Consider the following 20491-nt stretch of genomic DNA (forward strand, 5'->3'; position numbering starts at 1 on the left):
AAAAAAACCTGCTGAAGAAATAAATAAATACAAGATTGTTTTATTTGTAAACATCCGATGTGAATTTGAATTTAAATTCTATTTGATCCGTAAATTCTAACTAGATTCTTAACATGTATTGCGAACCAGCTGTATATTATTCTCTAATCAATTAACAATTTAGTACAAAATAGTGTCGAAAAAGAAAACCTGTGAAAGGCAAACACGAGTATTATAAGAATTGGCACCAATTTTACATACGCAATTTTCGAATTGCTTAGAATTGTAAATATTTACCCAAGATTTGGCGGTAGAAGAAATTTGTGAAGGAAGCAGTTAATCTAAAAACGTGTCTACATTTAATTAACTTTTAGTTCTATTTAAATGTATATATTTGAATCTATTATGAGTAATTGAGACACGTTATGTTATTGATGTGACATAGGTAGAGCGAAAATTTCTTGACACTGCTAAACCCAACAGATTATACTCTACACGTTTACCCTTCTTGTGAAGGTGAATGTGACCTCAAATGAATGTGCAGCGACGTACATAATTATTGTTCATCTTATTTATCTGTTTCAAAGTTTTTCTATCATTAAGATTTTTTTTTAATTTAAAGAGATTTATATCAATTAATATTGATGTAAATCTGTTTTGGCTCTATTTCTACCTCGATTATCGGCCCCCACAAATTTTTCTTCGGATTGGATTTCCGTGATACAGGCGACTATAACCACACGGCTACGGCCGTACACTGTGGTTGCGCATCACAGGGAACACATGGCAACACACTTTTATTTATGTATCTCCTATACCATGCAATCAAATTACGTAGATGTTAACGTAATTTGATTTTCTATGAACAAACATAATTTGGAAAACTATAAATGTATAAGCCAATATAATAATTATATTTTAGCTGTGTATTATTATATTGTATGGTTTTTATAATTCAAACATAATATTATTAAATGCAGTACTTTATTATATTACCTTAATTTTATGTTTATTGAATTCAAATGTATATTATTGATTACATTATTGTTGTTATTTTGGTTGCTATCGTCAAGTATGACGCCAGTATAAATATAAGAATTAAAACTGTTTCAACATGGGTTTTGTCAATAAATCATTAATTGATACGAAACGATATTATGTTTATTATTAAACATAAAATCGACATAAGTTAGATTGCTTTCATTCTTGTATTAAAATTAGACTTTTAGTCAGATTTTTACATAGAGCAAAATTTTATTATCCAGACTTTGTGAAAAAAGGAAAGTAGATAAACTTGCTTGATGCAATTTCATTAGATATGACACATTTTTTACCGCTTGATAGTATAGATAAACGCAATTCGTGCAGAAGATTTCGTCATCTTTTTATAATACCTGATTTATTAAAAACATTATTTTGCAATAAATATTGTTATTATTTATTGTAAAAGTCACATATAAACAAATAAAAAAATATATTTAATATAATTATATAATTATATAATGAAGAAAAAATATTTAACTGTTACTTCTTACCACCCTACCTGAATATTATTTATTATTTTCACATTAAATATTATGCTATACAAACAAGGATAAATTAAAAATGCAGAAATATATGGATAAAAAAGGGGACAAATAGCGAATAATTCATTACTAAAATAATAATAACATTATGTAAATGACTAGAACAAACTAAATTATTCAACTGGTTTGAATTACATTAGAATGTTAAAAATTAACATTTGTTCTTTCGCTTTACTTCAGTGGCGTAGTTAGAAATATCGGTCAGTTTTTTTCTTTAATAAGTAGATGATGACGGGGACATGGCAAATTATGATGGGAAACAAACCCCTTTTATGCAGATCTGCTCTACTTAGTTTAGAAAATATTTGATTCTTCTACTTTATTGATTGTCCAATGACGTCGAACGCAATGATGGATTATATTTAAAAAAATAAATACAAAATATCTTCGTTCGTCAATGTTGTTACCTTCCTTGAATTCCGGTTATTATTTCCTCAATTCATTATTATTTCTTTTTTCTTAAATCTTCGTGGAAAAAAAGCTGCAAAAGATCAAGCTCGCAAGTGTACGCAAACGTTTACCTTGCGTACAATTTTAATTTATGTTATTGGTTGTAGCCTTAATATAATTCATTGTTTATATACAAAACATGTAAAAAAAATAATGCTTGTTAAATTAGTTTCCAGTTAGATGTTGATAATCATTATATTTTTTTGGCAAATGTTTTATTTGTAAAATGCATTTTTTTCCGTATATCATATTGTTATGTTAACTGTTAATTTGTTTAAAAAATATGCATTTCGTAGTTCGATTGTATTATAATGTTTTGTGGCGTGAACGCGCGAATACGAAAATATAACAAAAAGCGAAAACGCCGGCGTGTGTGTATGTGTGTGTTACATCACGACAAGATCAAGTGCGAGGTATATAAGCGATGGCCATCGGTTTTGGGGCCCGACATAATTCGCTCGACCGCCGTTCTTCTTGCTTCAGGGTAAAAATACAAAGAGACAACGACTAGAAGAGATGGACTATAGTTACTTTATAAATACACATTCGTCTAGGAGGAGACCTGCTATCACAAGGGAACTGAGTAAGAATTCGTAAAGTTGATGTACCAGTTTTTTTTAAATTTATGTTAAACTTCTGCAGCAAAGAAGCATTACAATGCTCCTAAAGGTGCCATCTCCTTGGCCGAGGGTATGCCCAACGAGATGACGTTTCCTTTCGAAAACATCAACGTGAATTTGAAGGATGGCTCCACGTTCAGCATCAGCGGACCAGAGTTGGGCGCCTCTCTCCAGTACATCCCGACACAGGGTTATCCGCAACTTCTGCAGAAATTGAAGGAATGGACCTTGTTTTCGCACAATCCTCCGAACTGGGATAAGAGAGAGGTTCTGGTCACAAGCGGCTCGCAGGATGGCATCAGCAGGTCCATCGAAATGTGCATTAGCGAAGGAGATGCTATGCTTGTTCAAGAACCTTTCTACGCGGGAACAGAGGCCGTGGTAAGACGTCAAATCTAAAGGAAAAAACATCAAATCATTAGTTTCGTTGTCTTCCAGCTAAAATCTTTTAAACCGAAACTCTTAGCAATAGAACAGGATGAGTATGGCATGATTCCGGAAGTTTTTGTGAGGGTGCTGGAAAACTGGAAGGTCAAGTGCGATGAGAACAACGCACTTAGGATGCCCAAATTACTGTACATCAATCCAACTGGTGAGTTTTGTTTGTTGAAAAAGTTAGTGCTCGCGCGAAAAATGGAAGAAGAAGATAAATCACAGATTATCTTAAATTGAATAAGTACTTTGCTGTATACGTAGTTTAACTGCCGGACGTTACGTTCAGTAAATCGCTCTCTAAATGATGTCCTCATTCAAGCTCAAGTTCACGGGATTCATAATTTCAAGATCATCGTTTGAATGTAATCATTTATCAATGAGAACATACAACTATATGCATATTTATTTGTTTATAGCATAATTCTTAATACCAATAGTTGTATGTTAATTTATGATATTTGCAATTAATCAAGCGGCGGTAACTGGAGAAATTGTATAAAACACACGCTAAGTGAAGTGTGTTGAGGCGTAAAGAAGAATTTATGATATTGAATTAATTCAAAAATACTGATTATTTCAAATTAATTTCTTTTAGAACACGGAGACTATTTTCGCTTACATGGTTTCTTTAAATAAATATCTATTTAAAAAAGACAGATAAGAGTATCTTTTATGCAACCAATTTTACAATATGGTTCGATGACGCAAAGAAGATTAACGTGGGAGTCGCGTGAACTCTGACATTTGACTCGTTTCTTCCTGACGAAATTACTCAGAAATTAATTAGACTATGATAAGCATAATATTGCTAATGCCAATGATTACTTCAAGCATATTTATTATTTCCTTGTTTTAAATTTTTCAGCATCGAATCCAACAGGAACTACGATGTCTTTGGAGAGACGAAAAGAAATCTATAGCATCTGCTGCAAATACAACATTCTGATCTTAGAAGATGACCCGTACTACTTTTTGAACTTTAGCGATAAACTGACCCCGTCATTCTTAGCTTTGGATACGGAAGGTCGGGTGTTGCGCTTCGACTCTTTCAGCAAGGTCCTCTGTCCTGGTCTAAGGATTGGTTGGTTGACCGGACCCAAGCAGCTGGTGCAGAATGTTGAGCTACACATTCAAAGCTCGTACTTGCACTCCAGCACCTTGAGCCAAGTGAGTAAACTCGTTTGCGCAACTTACCATCTGGCCACAGACGCCGAATTGCTTCAAATTGAATAATCTCGGCGTGCCAAATTTAATTTTTTGGCACGTTTCTTTTTATTTATAATGAGAGATTATATATAGAATGGGAAGAATGACGTCTCAATGTTTCGTTTATTTTAAGGTCATAACGTACAATCTGCTAAACAATTGGGGCTTCGAAAAGCTTCTGGATCACATGAGTTCGGTGAGAGAGTACTACAAAGGAAGGCGCGACCTAACATTGGCCGCTATGGATGAACATTTGACAGGACTCTGTGAATGGACGGTCCCGGATGGTGGCATGTTCGTCTGGATTAAAGTAAAAGGGATTAGTGATGTCTACGATATGTTGATGACTCGCGGCGAGAAGAAATTGATCACTTTCGTCCCAGGCCACTGTTTCATGTCCGACCCTGCAGCTGCTTGCAATTTCATTCGAGCCTCTTACAGCAAAGCCGCCCCACAACAAATCGAACAAGCTATGAAACTCTTGGCCGAATTGATCAGGGAAGAGAAGGATCTGATTAACAAGAAATTGGAAAATTTTACGTAATTCGCAATTAACATATAATTCGCTAAATAGAACTGGAACTTATAGTTTAGTCAATCAACGTTCTCAAAGTTAGATAGTTCGTTCCAGTTTTTAATTACAACTAATACCAGACAGGAACATCGTGATTATTCTCATTTTATTCGTATTTAGTATTATTAACATTTAATATTTTTTGTTGATACTCTGTTATTTGCACGATTTTATAAATCACCAGTAATTCCATTTAATTTTATTACGGTTGTTTATATATTTATATTTTGTAGTTTTAAGTCTACCAAAAACATGTTTTAATTGTACATAATTGTTCAAAATATTAAATAAAGATGATATCTAATTTTAATTAACTTGTGTGAATCATTATTAAATTCAACAATATTGGTAATGTAAGACATAATTACATCAATAATATTTAAGGCTCTGATTCAATGCTTGTTCATTATTACATCATTGATATCGTATTTCTATATTCAAGAAGGTTTCGTTCAAAACGAGTTATATGGGTTGCATATATATACTATTAAAAATTAAAAACAATATTCAATTCCTAAACCTAAAACGTATTTTTATCGTAAACTGTTGCAATTTTTGGATGTACGCATTGAAAAAATATTTAAGCTTTCAGTAGAAATACATTGAAGTATTTACACATATATAAATTGTATTAATCTAATTCCTAAATAAATTGTAATACATGCATTTATTATTAACATTAGATAAATAATTAATAAATAAGAAATTAGTGTAATATCAAAGTGCTCTCATTTTTAAATAAATACTTTCAACTTTGTAAAATATTAAGTCGTTTAGAAACGGTAAATAAATAATGTTTTCTTCGTTTTAATTTCATAGTAACAGTATCTAATTGAGAAGAGGCGAAAAATAGTATATTATTTTATTTGCGTTGGTGGAGATATTTTTGTTCTGTAGAATATGCGAAGGGAACGATGGCGGCAGGAGTGAGCGTAATTCGGAATCGGGAAATAAACGGCCGTTAAAATTCCGGCAGTGTTTATAATGGCTTTCGCACACAAACGAAAGCTTATATCATATTTATATCTATGTCTATATAGATACGATGGTATGGAATGAGTGGGTATGTGTTGGATACTATGTATGTGTATGTGCGGTCGAAAGGACCGGGGAATGGATGCGAGCTGAGCTCTGATCCCGCCGGAGAGTTATGTATCTTGTAGATTTATGTATAAAGTGTAATTCCGGTAAATCCGGGACCGGAGTTAAGCCGCCCGGAGTGAAACACGATCCGAACGTGTATCTCTATGTGTATTTTGTCCTAACATTGCCACTGGCTGTGTCCGATTGCAACCCTACAATATGCACCATCCTAAATCACAGTTCCTGTGCATTAACTAATTATGGATACACACATTTCGGCATGTTAATCATAAGAATTGATATATTCTATTTCTTATGCTGCACATTAATGACTTTTCAATCACAAAAACTTTGCACTTCTTACATTTACAAAAAAAGGTTTACATTATATTATTGTATATAAGTTTGTAAGAGATGATAAGATTTGTCCTTCAAAGGCGTTACTAAATGGTCAAATTGAGTACATCATACATATTTAATTGTATTGTTCCAAGCAAAGAAACATTATTCGACTTTATATGTAATTACTTTGGCTTTCCACCAATGTTTGGATTTGCAATAAAGCAATTAATCAAATAAAATTGATGAAGATTTATTGCTGCTTAGAGAATGATGATTGATCAAATCTGTTCTATCTCTATATATTTTTTTTTTCTGAAAAATGCTTGTGTTGCATGTATGGTTACGTAAATACGTAATATATGTATAATATTTCGGTGTATGAAAATAGCCGAGCCGTGCGCGTAAGATTTATGCAGTGGGTAATTTAAAAGTTTATTCAGGGTGGAAATCCATTAGAGAGGTGACGTGAAAAGCAGGGAGGAGCGTTTCTATATTAATTAAGGGCCACCTGTCAACCGGCCGTCCCGCGGCCCATGATGGATGACTTTCTGGCTCTGCTCTTGCCTTGCCGCCTCCGATGCTGCCGCCACCGACACCGCTTCCACAGACTGCTCTTGCAGCGTGCTTTTTATCGGCAACGGCAGAAGCTAGTCCCTAAAAGTTCCGACTCGCTCTTCCTCTTTGACTTGAATGTCAAACCAGGAAATTCGTACCACACTAAATGGACCAAAGTTAGAGAAACTTTTTTGATTGATATATACCCTTATTTTCAGTTCATTATAATAATAATAATAATATAGCAATAATTAATATAAGTATTAGAAAATACATTAGACATAAACAAGCCAATGCCACTTGGCGAAAGTCGGCACAAACTTTACGTTGGGTGCTGTTCCCGAAAATTTGCTTAAATTTCGGAATGTTTGTAAAATCATAGGATTCTATCGTTCTCGGCTTTAGTGAATAGCGATTTATATATACGTTTCATAGTACGTGTCTTCGTACCTATCATTATTTTAATAAACTATAATTTATTTCTCCTATCAAAATATCATCAATTTCGATGATATTTTGCCGTTTTTAACTTCTTCCATAGATTTATGGGGTGTAATTATTGTATTTGCTAAATAGAGCCTTAATAAAGATTTTCTAGGAAAGGGAGAAGTTTTACACTTGTACAAAGTCACTAATTTTCGATTTCCATTCTATATCATCAAAGAATACTTTTCTTTTAGATATTTAGCGGTGAAGAAAATGTTTGATTTTGAATAGTTATTTTCTCGGTACTTTTCCCAGATAAGTAGCTGCCTACTATCAGTAATATAAGTGAGAATGAAGTAAATTTTAGAACATCCGATTAGGTTTGTTATGAATTGTATTCATAGCCTGTAGTAGGGATCCACAGTATTTTAGTATGTTAATAAAAAAATGTTTCAACTTAAAGCAATATTGTTTGTGACGTGTGCATCATTTGGTAGTGGTGAGGTATCTTGATATTAAAACGTGGCCGGTTTAATTTCGCTGGCTTTCGGTGTGTGTGCAGGTAATGCGAGATGAAGGGTAATAGTTTTATATTGATATATTCCCAAGTGTAATTGAGTGCTCATGTCAGTATCAATAAATCAGGGCTGCAAACATATTGCGGATCAGCCGGGGATCAACTAAGGGTTGAAGATAATGAGAAGAACAGATACGATATGTATGAGTGAGCGAGAGAGACATGCTTAAGAGTGAGGGCGGAGAGTCACGTGCGCCGCATTTAGCAGCAGCAACGCTCGTGCACACCGTCCGCCGCCCCCACGTATACCTCCTATGTGGAGGCCTTGGAAGATTCCTTTTTCCTTTAATCAACGATATAACCTATACCACGCTACTACTGTTCTCCCTTCGTCAGGACAATATTAAACATAGATCAAGTATCGGCTGGTTGCACCGAATCTGAGCGGAAAAATAAACCATTATTTCATTGATCGATCGATCTTTTACATGTTTTATTTTTGAACAATTTACTACAGACTTTGTTATTGGTCCTTCAATTATTGTGATATTGATTTAATTATCCGAGTAATTGATGATGGCAATAATCCAATTCTTTTCGTTGTAATCGGATGAAATGCTCCGTTTTAGGGTTAATCTGGAGCAGCTGTCTGGCCCCTTGTTTATTATGAATTCGTCGAGGAAGAGGGCGTCCGCTAATCTGATGATCAGCCGAAACTAATCAAAAAGAAAGCGCACGGTGGATGGGGAAAAGAATAACAAATCTGGGGCGGCCGGGGGTCTGCCACGTACATGCATATATTTTATATATTTATTGCCCCCCGCCGCTTAAGCCCCCGCATAATCTTTTCGCCTTTTAATATTCATGCGATACCCCGGGTTGCATTCGACGCATTATTAAGTTTTCGGATTGAACCCTCCGCAATAACCTTTTCTGTGGTAGAAAACAAACTCGTGCACTTACGACATACTTTTAATAATAAGTATCAACGCTTAGCATACTTATATTCTTGATTACACGTGTTCAAATTTATAATACGAATTTGTTGCGTAATATGCAAATTACATGATTGGTTACGATAAGTACAATTTAATTGTATTCATTTTTCAATTGATATCGAAAAAAAAAGGTTAGGTTACTATAATAATGTGCAACATATCTTTTGATAATATCCTGTATCTGAATAGTTCTTCAAAAGTCAGAATTAAAAATGTTTTCTCTATGAAATTAGTACGTTTTTGATTAAAGCTGCAATTTGGGTCGAGTATAATATAAATATAAATCGTTTTGATTCTTGCAATTAAAGTAATTGCAATTCGAGCAATTAAATAAGTTATTTGTTTGATGCGCGTGCATGTACGAACAATTAGAGCCTAATGGAAGTGTAATTTTGATTTGATGTTTCTTTCGCCCTCCCTCATGGTCACCAGGGTCGCGTTCGGAATGGTAGACAAAAGGGCATAAAAGCATAAGTCATCGCCGCAAATACCAGTAGGCAATATGAAAACCCATTACGGGCCGTTTCGGCTGCTTGTGTGTGTATTTGTGTGTGCGGTTGCGGCTGCGGCGGCGGCGACGGGAAACTCACTATATAGTGAAAACCCGGGGGCAGATTTTCACGCTTTATATCCTCCTTTATTTCCACACTTTTATTTTACGATTATACATCGTGCCCCTCGCATTTATATGAAGGAGGGAAGAAGTTAACAAAAAAAAAAACTGAACGAATAAGATATATAAAAATAGCGCAATTGTAAATCGATTATTATTATTATAGTTGATGTTTTACAGTTAATTTAAGCAATCTGAAGAATATAATAAGTAGACACGAATGGCAATCATCTTTTTTTTCTATTTCATAGTTTCAACATTACATAAAATAATTTAAAAAGTCAAGTCAACGATTCAAAGAGCTATTGACCATTGATCTTTATGCCCTGTCTATGTAACTATTATTGAAGTCTAATCAGTAAATAGATTAGTTACGGAAATATATCTGAGATCGTTTAACATTTGTTCATTTGTTATATTTTTAACTGTCCTAAAGTGGATAACAAAATGTACTGAAATTTGCAATCTGCAGAATCGAACAATTTATTTAGCATAAGTGTGTTTTGGGTTTTTGTTTGTTAGTTAATGAATGCTAAATAATTATTATAAAATAATGAATGTCCGGCGGAGGGGTGAGGGTTGGTTTGGGACGTGAACGAGTTTTACAAATTAATGGAATAATGGATTTCGACAATTTGTTTTACAAACCCGCCTCTCGCTTTTCGCACCACATATAAATAAACAAACATATATGTATAAATATATACTTGCATGTATGAGTGTGTACATATATATATATACACATATGCTCTCGTATATTAAACAAGTAATAAAATGCATTAAGCATATTCATTTCGCTGCACGATCTAAAATCAATTTGTAAAATTAGATTGGTTACAAAATTTGATATCGCTGAAATAAAGATGGATTATATACTTGAACAATTGTTTTATAACCTTATCACAATCAAATGACGTAAGTATATGTAATCTTGATGTATTTGAGAACGCTTTTTAATGACTATAACAAGTTTAGTACCAACATAAGAAAAATATGTGTTACTTAGGGGCTAGCATTAAAAAGAAGATTTATATGATAACAGAACTAAAGGGTTCAATACATTACACATAACATATATAAATTGATAAACATGGCACATGAGTTTTCCCATTTTGACTTAAGTGCCAAAACTGATGATGCTTATGGCACTGAATGTGTTAAGAATGAATATTGAACGATCACAATCAATATTAACATCCAAGTAAAGTTTTGATTTCTCTAATTTATCATCATTTACAGATAAATGTTAAAATAATGCACAAGTTTTCGAATTCAATTAAACATATTGACCATAGGAAGGTGTTGTGTCTCATGGATGGAAAATAGGAACACTTTGGAGTGGTCTTTGCTCTTGTCTGATGTTTTATATAACCTTATGGTAAGACACAATAAAGGTACAATATTGTTTATAATATAGCATTAAAATGCCAAAAATTGTTAAATATGCAAACTCATTTTTAGATCAACATTTTTTTTCTATACTAGAGTGGATCCTTAATGATTAATATAAAGTTGGATATTCCGACTGTGATTCAAATCTTTATAATATTAAACCATGCAAAAAATCGTGTACAAAAAACAAAATATAGAAAATTATTTAAACAATATAATAATAACTAGTAGATTTTTGTAAGAGTTAATGAGATACTTATACTATGAAAGTTAAGCAAATAAATGTAATGATAAAAATCTTCATAGTTACAGTGTACATTGTGTATGATTAGTGTTTATGTTGTGGGAGGGTGGACTTGAAATGAAATTATTGCGAGGGAAATATTGTTTGGGACAGGGGAGTTGTGTAGGTATTAAACTAAATTAAGTCGTACGCGCGCGATGAAATAATAAGGACAGAGGGTGGTGCACGGGATGACAGGTAGACGCGTGTCCGCCACGTGACCAGTAACAATCGAATTCGCAGCCAACTCGAACCCTTATACAAAGCGCCTAGAATACTTGCATTTCAAACGTGTATCTTGCACTTCGTTATTCGTTTTTTATTCTTTGTTTCATCCCTCGTGGAGCCAACATCTGTGAAAGTCGGCAATAAACGTGCATATATATTGGATGAGAAATAAAAAGGGCACTCGGTAGAAGCGAGAGGGAGAGAGCACCGATTTTCCTCTCTCTGTCTCTAGTGTATGCATGGTAGTTTTCTTTTTTTTCCTCATGCTGCTGTTGTTGTTTGGATGCGCTCCGGTCCATTATCTTTTTGGCACATTAGCCGTCGAGCCCCCGTGAAATATGTATAATAAGGGCATGCATTATATAACGGCGAGGGTGTGCTGCGGCACAGGAGGAAAAGAGAGAGAGAGATAGAGAGAAAGGAACGAAGGGCGGGAGGGAAATAGAGTGAGCGAAAAAAAGCAAACAGTGGCAGCCGCCCCCAAGGACCACCACATCACTCGTCCCCGTGACAACCCAGAAACAATTCCTTATTGTAAAGCATTAGACGCCAACTGTCAAAGTTAATTTTGACCACAACTCATCTTTCTCTATCTATATTTTTCCATAATGTACATCAAAGTATATTTTCAATAGTAAAATGCATTGATTACATACAGAAAAATAAAGCAGACAAACTTTGTTAAACATAAAAATATCGGACATCGATACATAGAAATGCAATCAAATACCGATTAATAGAAATATTCGTTTTATTAAAATGTTTTCAATTGAAATTGGAATATCATTCCGTATAGGAGAGAGAACAAAAAAAAGAAACACTCAAACAAAAATATCTGGCATTGTTTTATAGAGAAATATAAAGCGGAAATACCGTTAATAAAAAAAAGCATTTTCATCCTATACGTATAAAGCGAGCTTTTAATTTTGTGTTGCAAGCAGGAGGACAATTTAATTTAGGCTCAGTTGATCGCCAATATCCTGCCGTCCCGAAATCATCGGGGTGGATGGAAGTATATATAAAAAGAAAGGAGATGGAGAAGGAGGATGGTTGTGGGTGTGAGAGACGCGGGTTTTAAGAATGGAGCGAAAGAGGAGGGTTGATCCTTATAATGGTGCCGATCAGGGCTACGTCTCCCATGAGCATCACTTCATTATTGACCCATTTGGAAGCTCCGATACAGATTCTGGATCGATCCATGTTTTTCATTCCTTTTTTCCTTTCCAGATCCTTTAATCAACATCTAATAAATGCCAATTAACCTCGATTCACCTCGTCGATCAGCCATTAATAATTGAGTGTAGCAAGTAACTAAAGATTATGGATTTTATACGCCGGAAAATGTATGAGCAATTGGTGCGTCGGTTTTCGCACATCATTTCCTTCCGGCTTATCCCCCTTTCTTTCTACGTCGTGATGTAATCCATTCATTCGATGCTCCTTTCAATTGTGTTTCTTCCCCTTTCTTTATAGACGGTCAATAACGTGAGTAAATAAATTACCAAAGTCATATCGGGGAGAACATAAAAAATATGCCACGTGGCACGCAAAAAGAAACTGTCAGTTTACTATTTGTGTGATTATGTAATTACATAGACTGATAATAAAATAAACAGAGCCTGGTTTAATAATGATCATTAGACAACTTTTGAAAGTGTGCATTAAGCTTGCAAACTTTCTTAGATTAAATGAAGAATACATCTAAGTAATTCTACACTAGAAATTTTTATATTATTAAAAAAAACTAATAATAATAACATTTATTGCAACAAAATAGCACAACAAGAAAATTAAAACCATGCAAAGGGCTAAAAAAAACTTTTTACAACAACATACCAGAAATCTTCGTAATTACAAATAAATGCATATGTTATCAGTGAAATATATAATATTTGTATCATTTAACTATCAACTCAGGTATTTCCATCAACCTACCTTTATATATGTTTTCACTTATTCAGTTTGTATAATTTCGCTATTTAAATAGTACAAAATAAATGAAAATTCGTATACAACTTTCTAACGTCTAAAAAAGTGATTAAAAATAAAGTCCAAATAAGAGGGTCGAATAAGGAGAAAATAGTCGTTGTAGAAAAAATAGTTTTCAATATTGTACATAATACCAAATTACACATATGATAAATATTAGATTAAAAAGTTTTCTACAGAAGATGTGATCTTGCTAATAGAAATTATTCCGATGAGGCCGAAAAGGCTGAATTGAAATAAAGAAATAAAAATGAATGATTATAAACCTAAGACTTTTTGCATGTGATTATTATTAGAAAAATATAATTTATTTAGAAATTAATTGGTATTATTTTTTAGACAGGAATGTGTAGAAATTGCCAGCGGTTACTACAAAAAATTGATTTTTTGAAAATAAATTCTAGTTAATTAAAATTTTTGCAATATTTTTTTTGTAATCAATTATTTTTTATCTCGATTTACGTATTTAAAATTAATTTAATGTTTATTTTTCGAAAACATAACTTATTTAAATTGTTGTAATTGCGTGCGACTTTGCGTGGCGCAGTGTGTACTTCTTTGGAAGCGGGGGCGGCGTCGGCGGCTGTGTGCGAGTGAAATGTGTGCGTGTCTCCCGTTGACAGGCAGTTTGTGCACTTTTCTAATTCAATTTCCATGGTGGGTGGGTGGCGGCGACTGTTTTAGGCAGCCTCCAAAGCGACATTTCCAATTTGCCGCCTCCACTGCCGCCATCCGCACCAGCCAACTGATTTTTTCGCAACCCTCCCAAACGTGTCTCTCCTTTTTTTTTCTCTCTCTCTATCTCTCTTATTCGATCCACCTCTGTGTGTCTTTCTCGTACGCACGTTCATCCCTCTGGCATTGCAGAATAGAGAAACGTGCAGCTCACACATCTCTGTTATAATTATATATACACGAGCTGCACTAAATATTCAAACCGTCGTCGTTCTGAGCCCCTTCGCCCGAAATTATTTTACATTTATTCCGGTGTAATAACAACATGCATGCTTGTAACTTATTTGCATACAACGTAGGAGCAAAATGTAATTGAAACTGTTTATGATAACTGAAGCACCAAACTAACTTCTCTACTCATAAACTCAATCGCATAACCACGTACAAGGGCGCAATTTTATAGATAGTTTGTTTGCATACTACAACAACAAAATCACAATTAATAAGTTACTAATCAGACCAGAAGCATCTATTTCAATATTTTCAGTTAATTATTCAAAATCATAAATAATAATCATTTTAAATTTGCACGTTACTTAGTTTATAATTATTTATTACAAAACAAAATTTATTTGGCATATTTTTTGTATACTTTCTCTAACTTGCTTTTAATTTATTTAGTTAAATAGAAAAACTTCAATGATTCCTATATTGAAAACATCTAACCAAAGGAATTGCTGCTGCTAGTAGTTCTTTTCTATTGATTCACGTTTATTGTTCTATTTTTATAAATTTACAATTAGTACTTATAGTTAGGAAGGAAGTTAACTTATACTCTAATTAATTTGAGAATATCAGCAACGTAGAAAAAAACATTTTGATTCATTAAACTGTTACTGGTTACCGGATTTTCTTCTATTTTTATGCACTAAAATAATCTTTGAAACAATTGAATTCTCGCTGTTGACTGTTAAAAATAGATATTTTCCAAAGAGAGACTCTCGGATTTATTTTAGAGACGGAATGCTAATTGCACGAACGCAGGAAATGGAATAAAGGTGGAGAAATAGAAGAGAAGAGAAGTGAAAATAAAGAGCACCAATGCACGGTTGATCTTATTTCTATTTGCGCCCATTTACTACGGCCTCTTCGTCCGTCGATATGGGAAAAGTTTATCAATAAGTTTAAAAGTGAAGATCCTTAGGTTATGTGCATGCGAGTCGGGACGGGGGTTTGCATGAGGGGACGCAGTGGGATTCGTATGTATGTCTTTGTGTGTGTGTATGTATGTGCTGGGGGAGGAGGCGGTGGCGGCGGCGGGGCCAGGAAATCAAGAGTAATGCGGACACGAAACTGCACTCGCCCGTCTCCCCTGGGAACGCAAAATGGCGGAGAGAGAAGCGCCGCTGCCCTCGATCCAAACACCAGCAGCATCCACCGTTGCCGCCGCCGCCGCCTCCGCTGCCGCCACCTCTCCACCGCGTTTTCACTCCCAGCCAACACAGAAATACCATTTTCGTGAAAGAATTGAAGATGTGTGAACTCGAATATGTTAACAACAAACAAAAGGAGCACGGAATGATAAATAAGAACGGGCTGGTGTTAACAAGTTAGATAAGCGATTAATTAGTGGACGATCGTTAATCGATGATAATGCGATTGTACTTAGATACTGAAGGTCGCCGAGCAACCAGATCAAATTTCCAATTGGACCGCGACGTTATTGGAAATATTTTTGTTTCCCCTCTATTGATATCCTGTCGGTCTTTGCGTTTCCATTCTAGCCTATTCATAATATTCCATCCGCAAATCTATAATCTTCTTACTAGTGTTTATTAAATAGACTTATTTAATTTAAAAAAAAACAGCACCATCAGAAGAAAAAATCTTAACTAATTATAAATTTAAATATAATAAAGACTCAACTCTTAAACAAAACACTAATTTTAATAGTGCGAGTTACCTATCTACACTTGATTTCTTAAAAACATGAACATACAAAAAATGGACTCATCAAAATTTGAACACAACAAACGACAGTTCAACATACTTTAGGAATTATCAATATACATTTATGTTATTTTTGTTTACTTTAATTTTTATAGTGTGTTTTTATTTTCGATAAAAGTAGTTTTTATATTTCAACGTATCTGAGGCATTGAGTGTTTAATGTATTTATGAATTTTAAATTAAAATTTAATAAAAATAAATATATAAGAAACACAAGTAATAATATAATATATGACAGTAATGAAGAAATATAATTATTTCAATTATTACGTTTATGCTTTAAGTTATAAGTGCCGGCATATTTATGTTCCTATTTAAATTACAAATAGACGTGAAACTACTTGTTGGTACTTTAAAGTAATCTTTATATTGTATACAAAATTATTTGTTTTGCAGTTAATTTTTCTTTAAATTATTAGTTTCATTGAGTTTTAAAAAGAAATACAAAAAATATATTTTTTTAAATTTTAATTATATCATCGTGATCCACTAATTTCAATCAATAATGCAATAATATACTGATTTAATTTATTTGTTTATTAAGATGATTAAGATATGATGAGATGACGTGCAAATGACAAAACAAGATTGTGTTAAGTATAATTATAATAATAACAATGTTTATTGTCATAGTCAAACAATAATATATAGAAATACATATGTATTTACAAATCAAATCATGACAATCCTGCCTATAAATATTATTGTTACTGTCTTTTCTTTCCAATATATCTATTGCTGCATTGTCTTTGAACTAGGGATTCCCAAACTTTCTAACAATTTATATTAGTAATTATATCTATCTTTACTTTGCATAGATTATAAAGATTAATATTATAGAGCAGATAAAATATATACGTCTAACTTAAAGTTGTCTCAACACAAATAAATCATCTGTTGATCATTATAATTTTAAACAATTTGGTGGAGTAAAATTGAATGAAAATTGATGAAACTGAATGACAGTAAATAAAATGTTTTAATCAATTTGATTTAGTTTTGAAGAAATATTTCGCCAATAGAATTAACTCAGAGGCTGGATAAAACAAAGAGTGAGTGGAAGAAAGAGATAAAGAGAAAGCAGGTTGTGGAGTGGGTTTGGGGAAGCATAGTTGGAGAGGAAGCAATAAGCAGGTAAAATATTTCCCTATTAGCGTTTAGAGTGCGTTTGCTGGAGGCGGCACTACCGCCTCCAGCCCTTGGGCCCCCGCAGATATTAGTTCTGCATTCCGCAGCTCCGTTTTCCCTTTGATATCAGGGACACAAACAGACAGACAGACGTGCTCACCCACCCTCTCCAAAGCGGAGGCACACCTACAACCACAGCAACCAGGCAGGTAGGTTCGTCACCAAGCAACGACACCGCCGCCCCCACGATCTCTGCACTGCCACCACTGCCGGTGGCGGAGCCTCAGCACTACAAAATTCAATATCAAAACTCAAACACGCACGCACTCATCCATATTGGAAGAGAGAAGCAAAAAATAGTAATATCAAATGTGTTCTGAACTACAAATAATATACAAAAAATTCAATACTTTATATTTATTGTATTATAAATATTGCGCATTTTTCATTGAAATATATTTGAATAATCAACAAATATATTTTCACTGGGTCTAAATCGCAAGACCGACAACCGAAAGACCGTCTATTGAAATCCCGACTATATCAAAATATCGACAATCATAATCCCGACAAACATAATCCCGACTATATCAAAATCCCGACTATATCGAAAATTTTTATAATAATTAGTTCAAAGCGTAGTTACTAGCTAATTTATTTGATTTTGTTGAATTATTCATAACAAACCTTAACATTATGAAATAAACTCAAATACAATTAGATTATTAATTGTTATTATTTATTATTAATAACAATTTAAAAGTCACTACTCTCCGGAATAATTTAAAAATGTTATTATAAACATTTTCGATATAGTCGGGATTTTGAACGTAAGGATTTCGAACGATGGCTTGCGATTGCCACCGATTTTCACTATCAAGAATATGACTATATTCATTTCATTTTAGAATAATCGATACATCGCTTGTGTACTTAATATTATACTAGTTAATTGTACAAAAAATACTGTCTAGTTAAAACTAATTTAATATCTAAACTAGAGGTTTCCAAACTTTTTTGTATAGTAGACCCCTTGCCATGTTTTTCGGTTTTGGGTAGACCCCCCAATTATCTGATATTGATTTTTAGTAAATTTCTAACTGTAGTGAAGTTTAGTGTTAAAAACTTAAAGTAAAAACACATGTTAAGTTTTATACATTTATTAATTGAATTTAAATTAAGTAAATGTTTTTAGTGAGAAAGATGAACCTGATGCTTTAATAATAAATTATCAACATTTGGTGTAAATTTTGTAAGCTTTAATCTTAAATCTCCTCGGCTAATCATGTCCAGTCTGTTTTTTTTTCGTTAGGAGATTGGTAACAGCGCTGAACCCCTTTTCCACTAGGTATGACAATGGAAAGGAAATTAAAATTCCAGGTTTTTACAAGTTCAAAACGTATTGCGACCACAACGCGAATGTCTACAACTTACACAATTTTATAGACATATATAATAATCATTTTACTTCATAGGTACTTTTATACATACTGTATATGTCTTTATATTATAAGATAGTATAATGTAAGTAAATAGGTACTATCAGTGTATGTTGAGATCCACTATCGTGAACCCCCATTTTCATTTCATGGACCTCCAAATTTTGTTTTTGCTGACGTAGACCCCTTGTAGGCTGTCATAGACCACTTTGGGAATCACTGATCTAAACTATTCAAAGTTGGTCCCAGTTTACGAAAACTATATACTTTCATTAAATTTTACTGATCATTAGAGCGATTATGTAAAATTCCATGTGTTATTATGAGAACAATACATAAAGCATATATATCATAAGTCAGATTGCTGAACTGTTTAAAAGTTAAAAAAAGATGAAATAATATTCCATTAATATATTAATTCAATATTTTAAAATTAAAGCTATAAAAAAATGAATGAAGTAAATAAATATGAAATAAATATACTAATTTCCGGTGCGGATTTTACTACCAAATATACACAAATCGCTGTTTCATTGATTATACGCAATTAGCGCCAAAGTAGAATAGTTTAATTAAGAGTATTCACAACATATATTTTAACAAATTTACACATGTTAATTTGCCTACTAACTGTTCTCATTGAAAGTCAAACAAGAATCGCATACAACAATCGATAAAAAGCGGGCTATAATGAGAAGTTATTAATTTCATTATGTGAATACATAAATCACTCATCATTATATCATGCTGATGATTTTTTATTGTATTTAATGTATGGTAAATTCTTTCCAGAGTCATTAAAATTTATATAAATTTGATTTTTATGACAAATCAAAGAATTAATTAATTCAAGTAGAATTTTAATAATTTGCATTATGGATTTTCTTTCCTAAAGCTAAATCGTCAATTAATAAAATAAGAATAAAAGGGCAGAAAGACCAATGGTCAATAGCCCTTTGAAGCAGTTGATATTTTTTTATTTATGATATTCATATTATTGTATTGAGTCTTTGTCTATTTTGTAATTTTACTGTTTCAATAAATATTATATTATTGTTACTATTAAGAAAAAAAATATGCAGAAAAGTTTATTATTTTGAAATATATTAATATATTAATATACCTATTAATTTATTTAAATTTAATTGTATTTATCTACGTTTATGTAATATTTTGGTATAGAGTTTGATTCGTGTTATTTTTTGTGGTGTTGGGAAGGGATTTGAGATTGAAAATGAAGCTTTGAAATTAAATGCGATGGAAATTTTGGGGAATTCATGCAAAGGGACCAATAAAAATTTCTGCGCAGCTACTGCAAAGACTTCGGATTTTATATTTCAAGAAGATTCCGGGCTTTGAATGGTTTTGTAATGTTTTTGTCGGGCTATGATTGAAAAGCGGAGTAGAGGAAGGCATATAAAAAAAAGTTGAAGAAGGAAAAAAAAAAGAAGAAGCGTACATGGGAAGAGCGTGCGGTGGTGGTGCGAGGGGACACGAAGGATGCGAGATGCCGGTATGCGAGGGGGCGGTCGCGCCCATGAAATAAATATGGCGCTTCGATTGGTCGGGCACCGCCTTCTTTCGCCAAGAAGGGGTGGGGGCCAGGCCAACGCGGGGTCGGTGCAAACGGGAGGTGGACGGGTACCGCCCCCTTCGTCCTGTGCGTGGGTGGGGTCGGGGCCCGGGAATGAAGAAGATATTCACAATTCAGTATCAAATCAGTACTCATTAAATAAACAGTGCAGTGCGTCAGGAGTTGGAAGACCTTTGGAAGTGCGGCCGACGGCGCGTCATCAGCGACGACTTTGAGGGGCCACGAACGACGGCACCGGCGATGTTGAACAATTTGGGATCTGTTGGTAAGTTAGTGGGGGGCACCGGCCGTTAATTGACGCTAAAGTCTTTAGTGATTCAGCAACGATAGGCTAATGTTAAATGGGGGGCTAAATTGAAGCTGCCTCGC

General features: G+C 33.6%; 1 protein-coding gene across 1 annotated transcript; it reads left to right on the forward strand.

Moving 5' to 3' along the window:
- Positions 1-2453: 2453 nt before the first annotated feature.
- LOC108561682 (kynurenine/alpha-aminoadipate aminotransferase, mitochondrial) lies at positions 2454-5047 on the forward strand. The gene is made up of 5 exons (XM_017919742.1): positions 2454-2598; positions 2658-3016; positions 3074-3227; positions 3936-4237; positions 4410-5047. The coding sequence occupies exons 1-5, from the start codon at positions 2532-2534 to the stop codon at positions 4818-4820; spliced, it is 1293 nt and encodes a 430-aa protein (XP_017775231.1). The 5' UTR covers positions 2454-2531; the 3' UTR covers positions 4821-5047.
- Positions 5048-20491: the final 15444 nt, after the last annotated feature.

This window comes from Nicrophorus vespilloides, unplaced genomic scaffold (genome assembly GCF_001412225.1).
Source record: "Nicrophorus vespilloides isolate i.1.1-1 unplaced genomic scaffold, Nicve_v1.0, whole genome shotgun sequence".
NCBI lineage: Eukaryota > Metazoa > Arthropoda > Insecta > Coleoptera > Silphidae > Nicrophorus > Nicrophorus vespilloides.

Coding starts and splice junctions, on each gene's coding strand:
- LOC108561682 (XM_017919742.1), top strand. CDS start 2,532: ATGGACTATAGTTACTTTATAAATACACATTCGTCTAGGAGGAGACCT. Junction 2,599..2,657: donor TGCTATCACAAGGGAACTGA/GTAAGAATTCGT, acceptor AAACTTCTGCAG/CAAAGAAGCATTACAATGCT. Junction 3,017..3,073: donor ACGCGGGAACAGAGGCCGTG/GTAAGACGTCAA, acceptor GTTGTCTTCCAG/CTAAAATCTTTTAAACCGAA.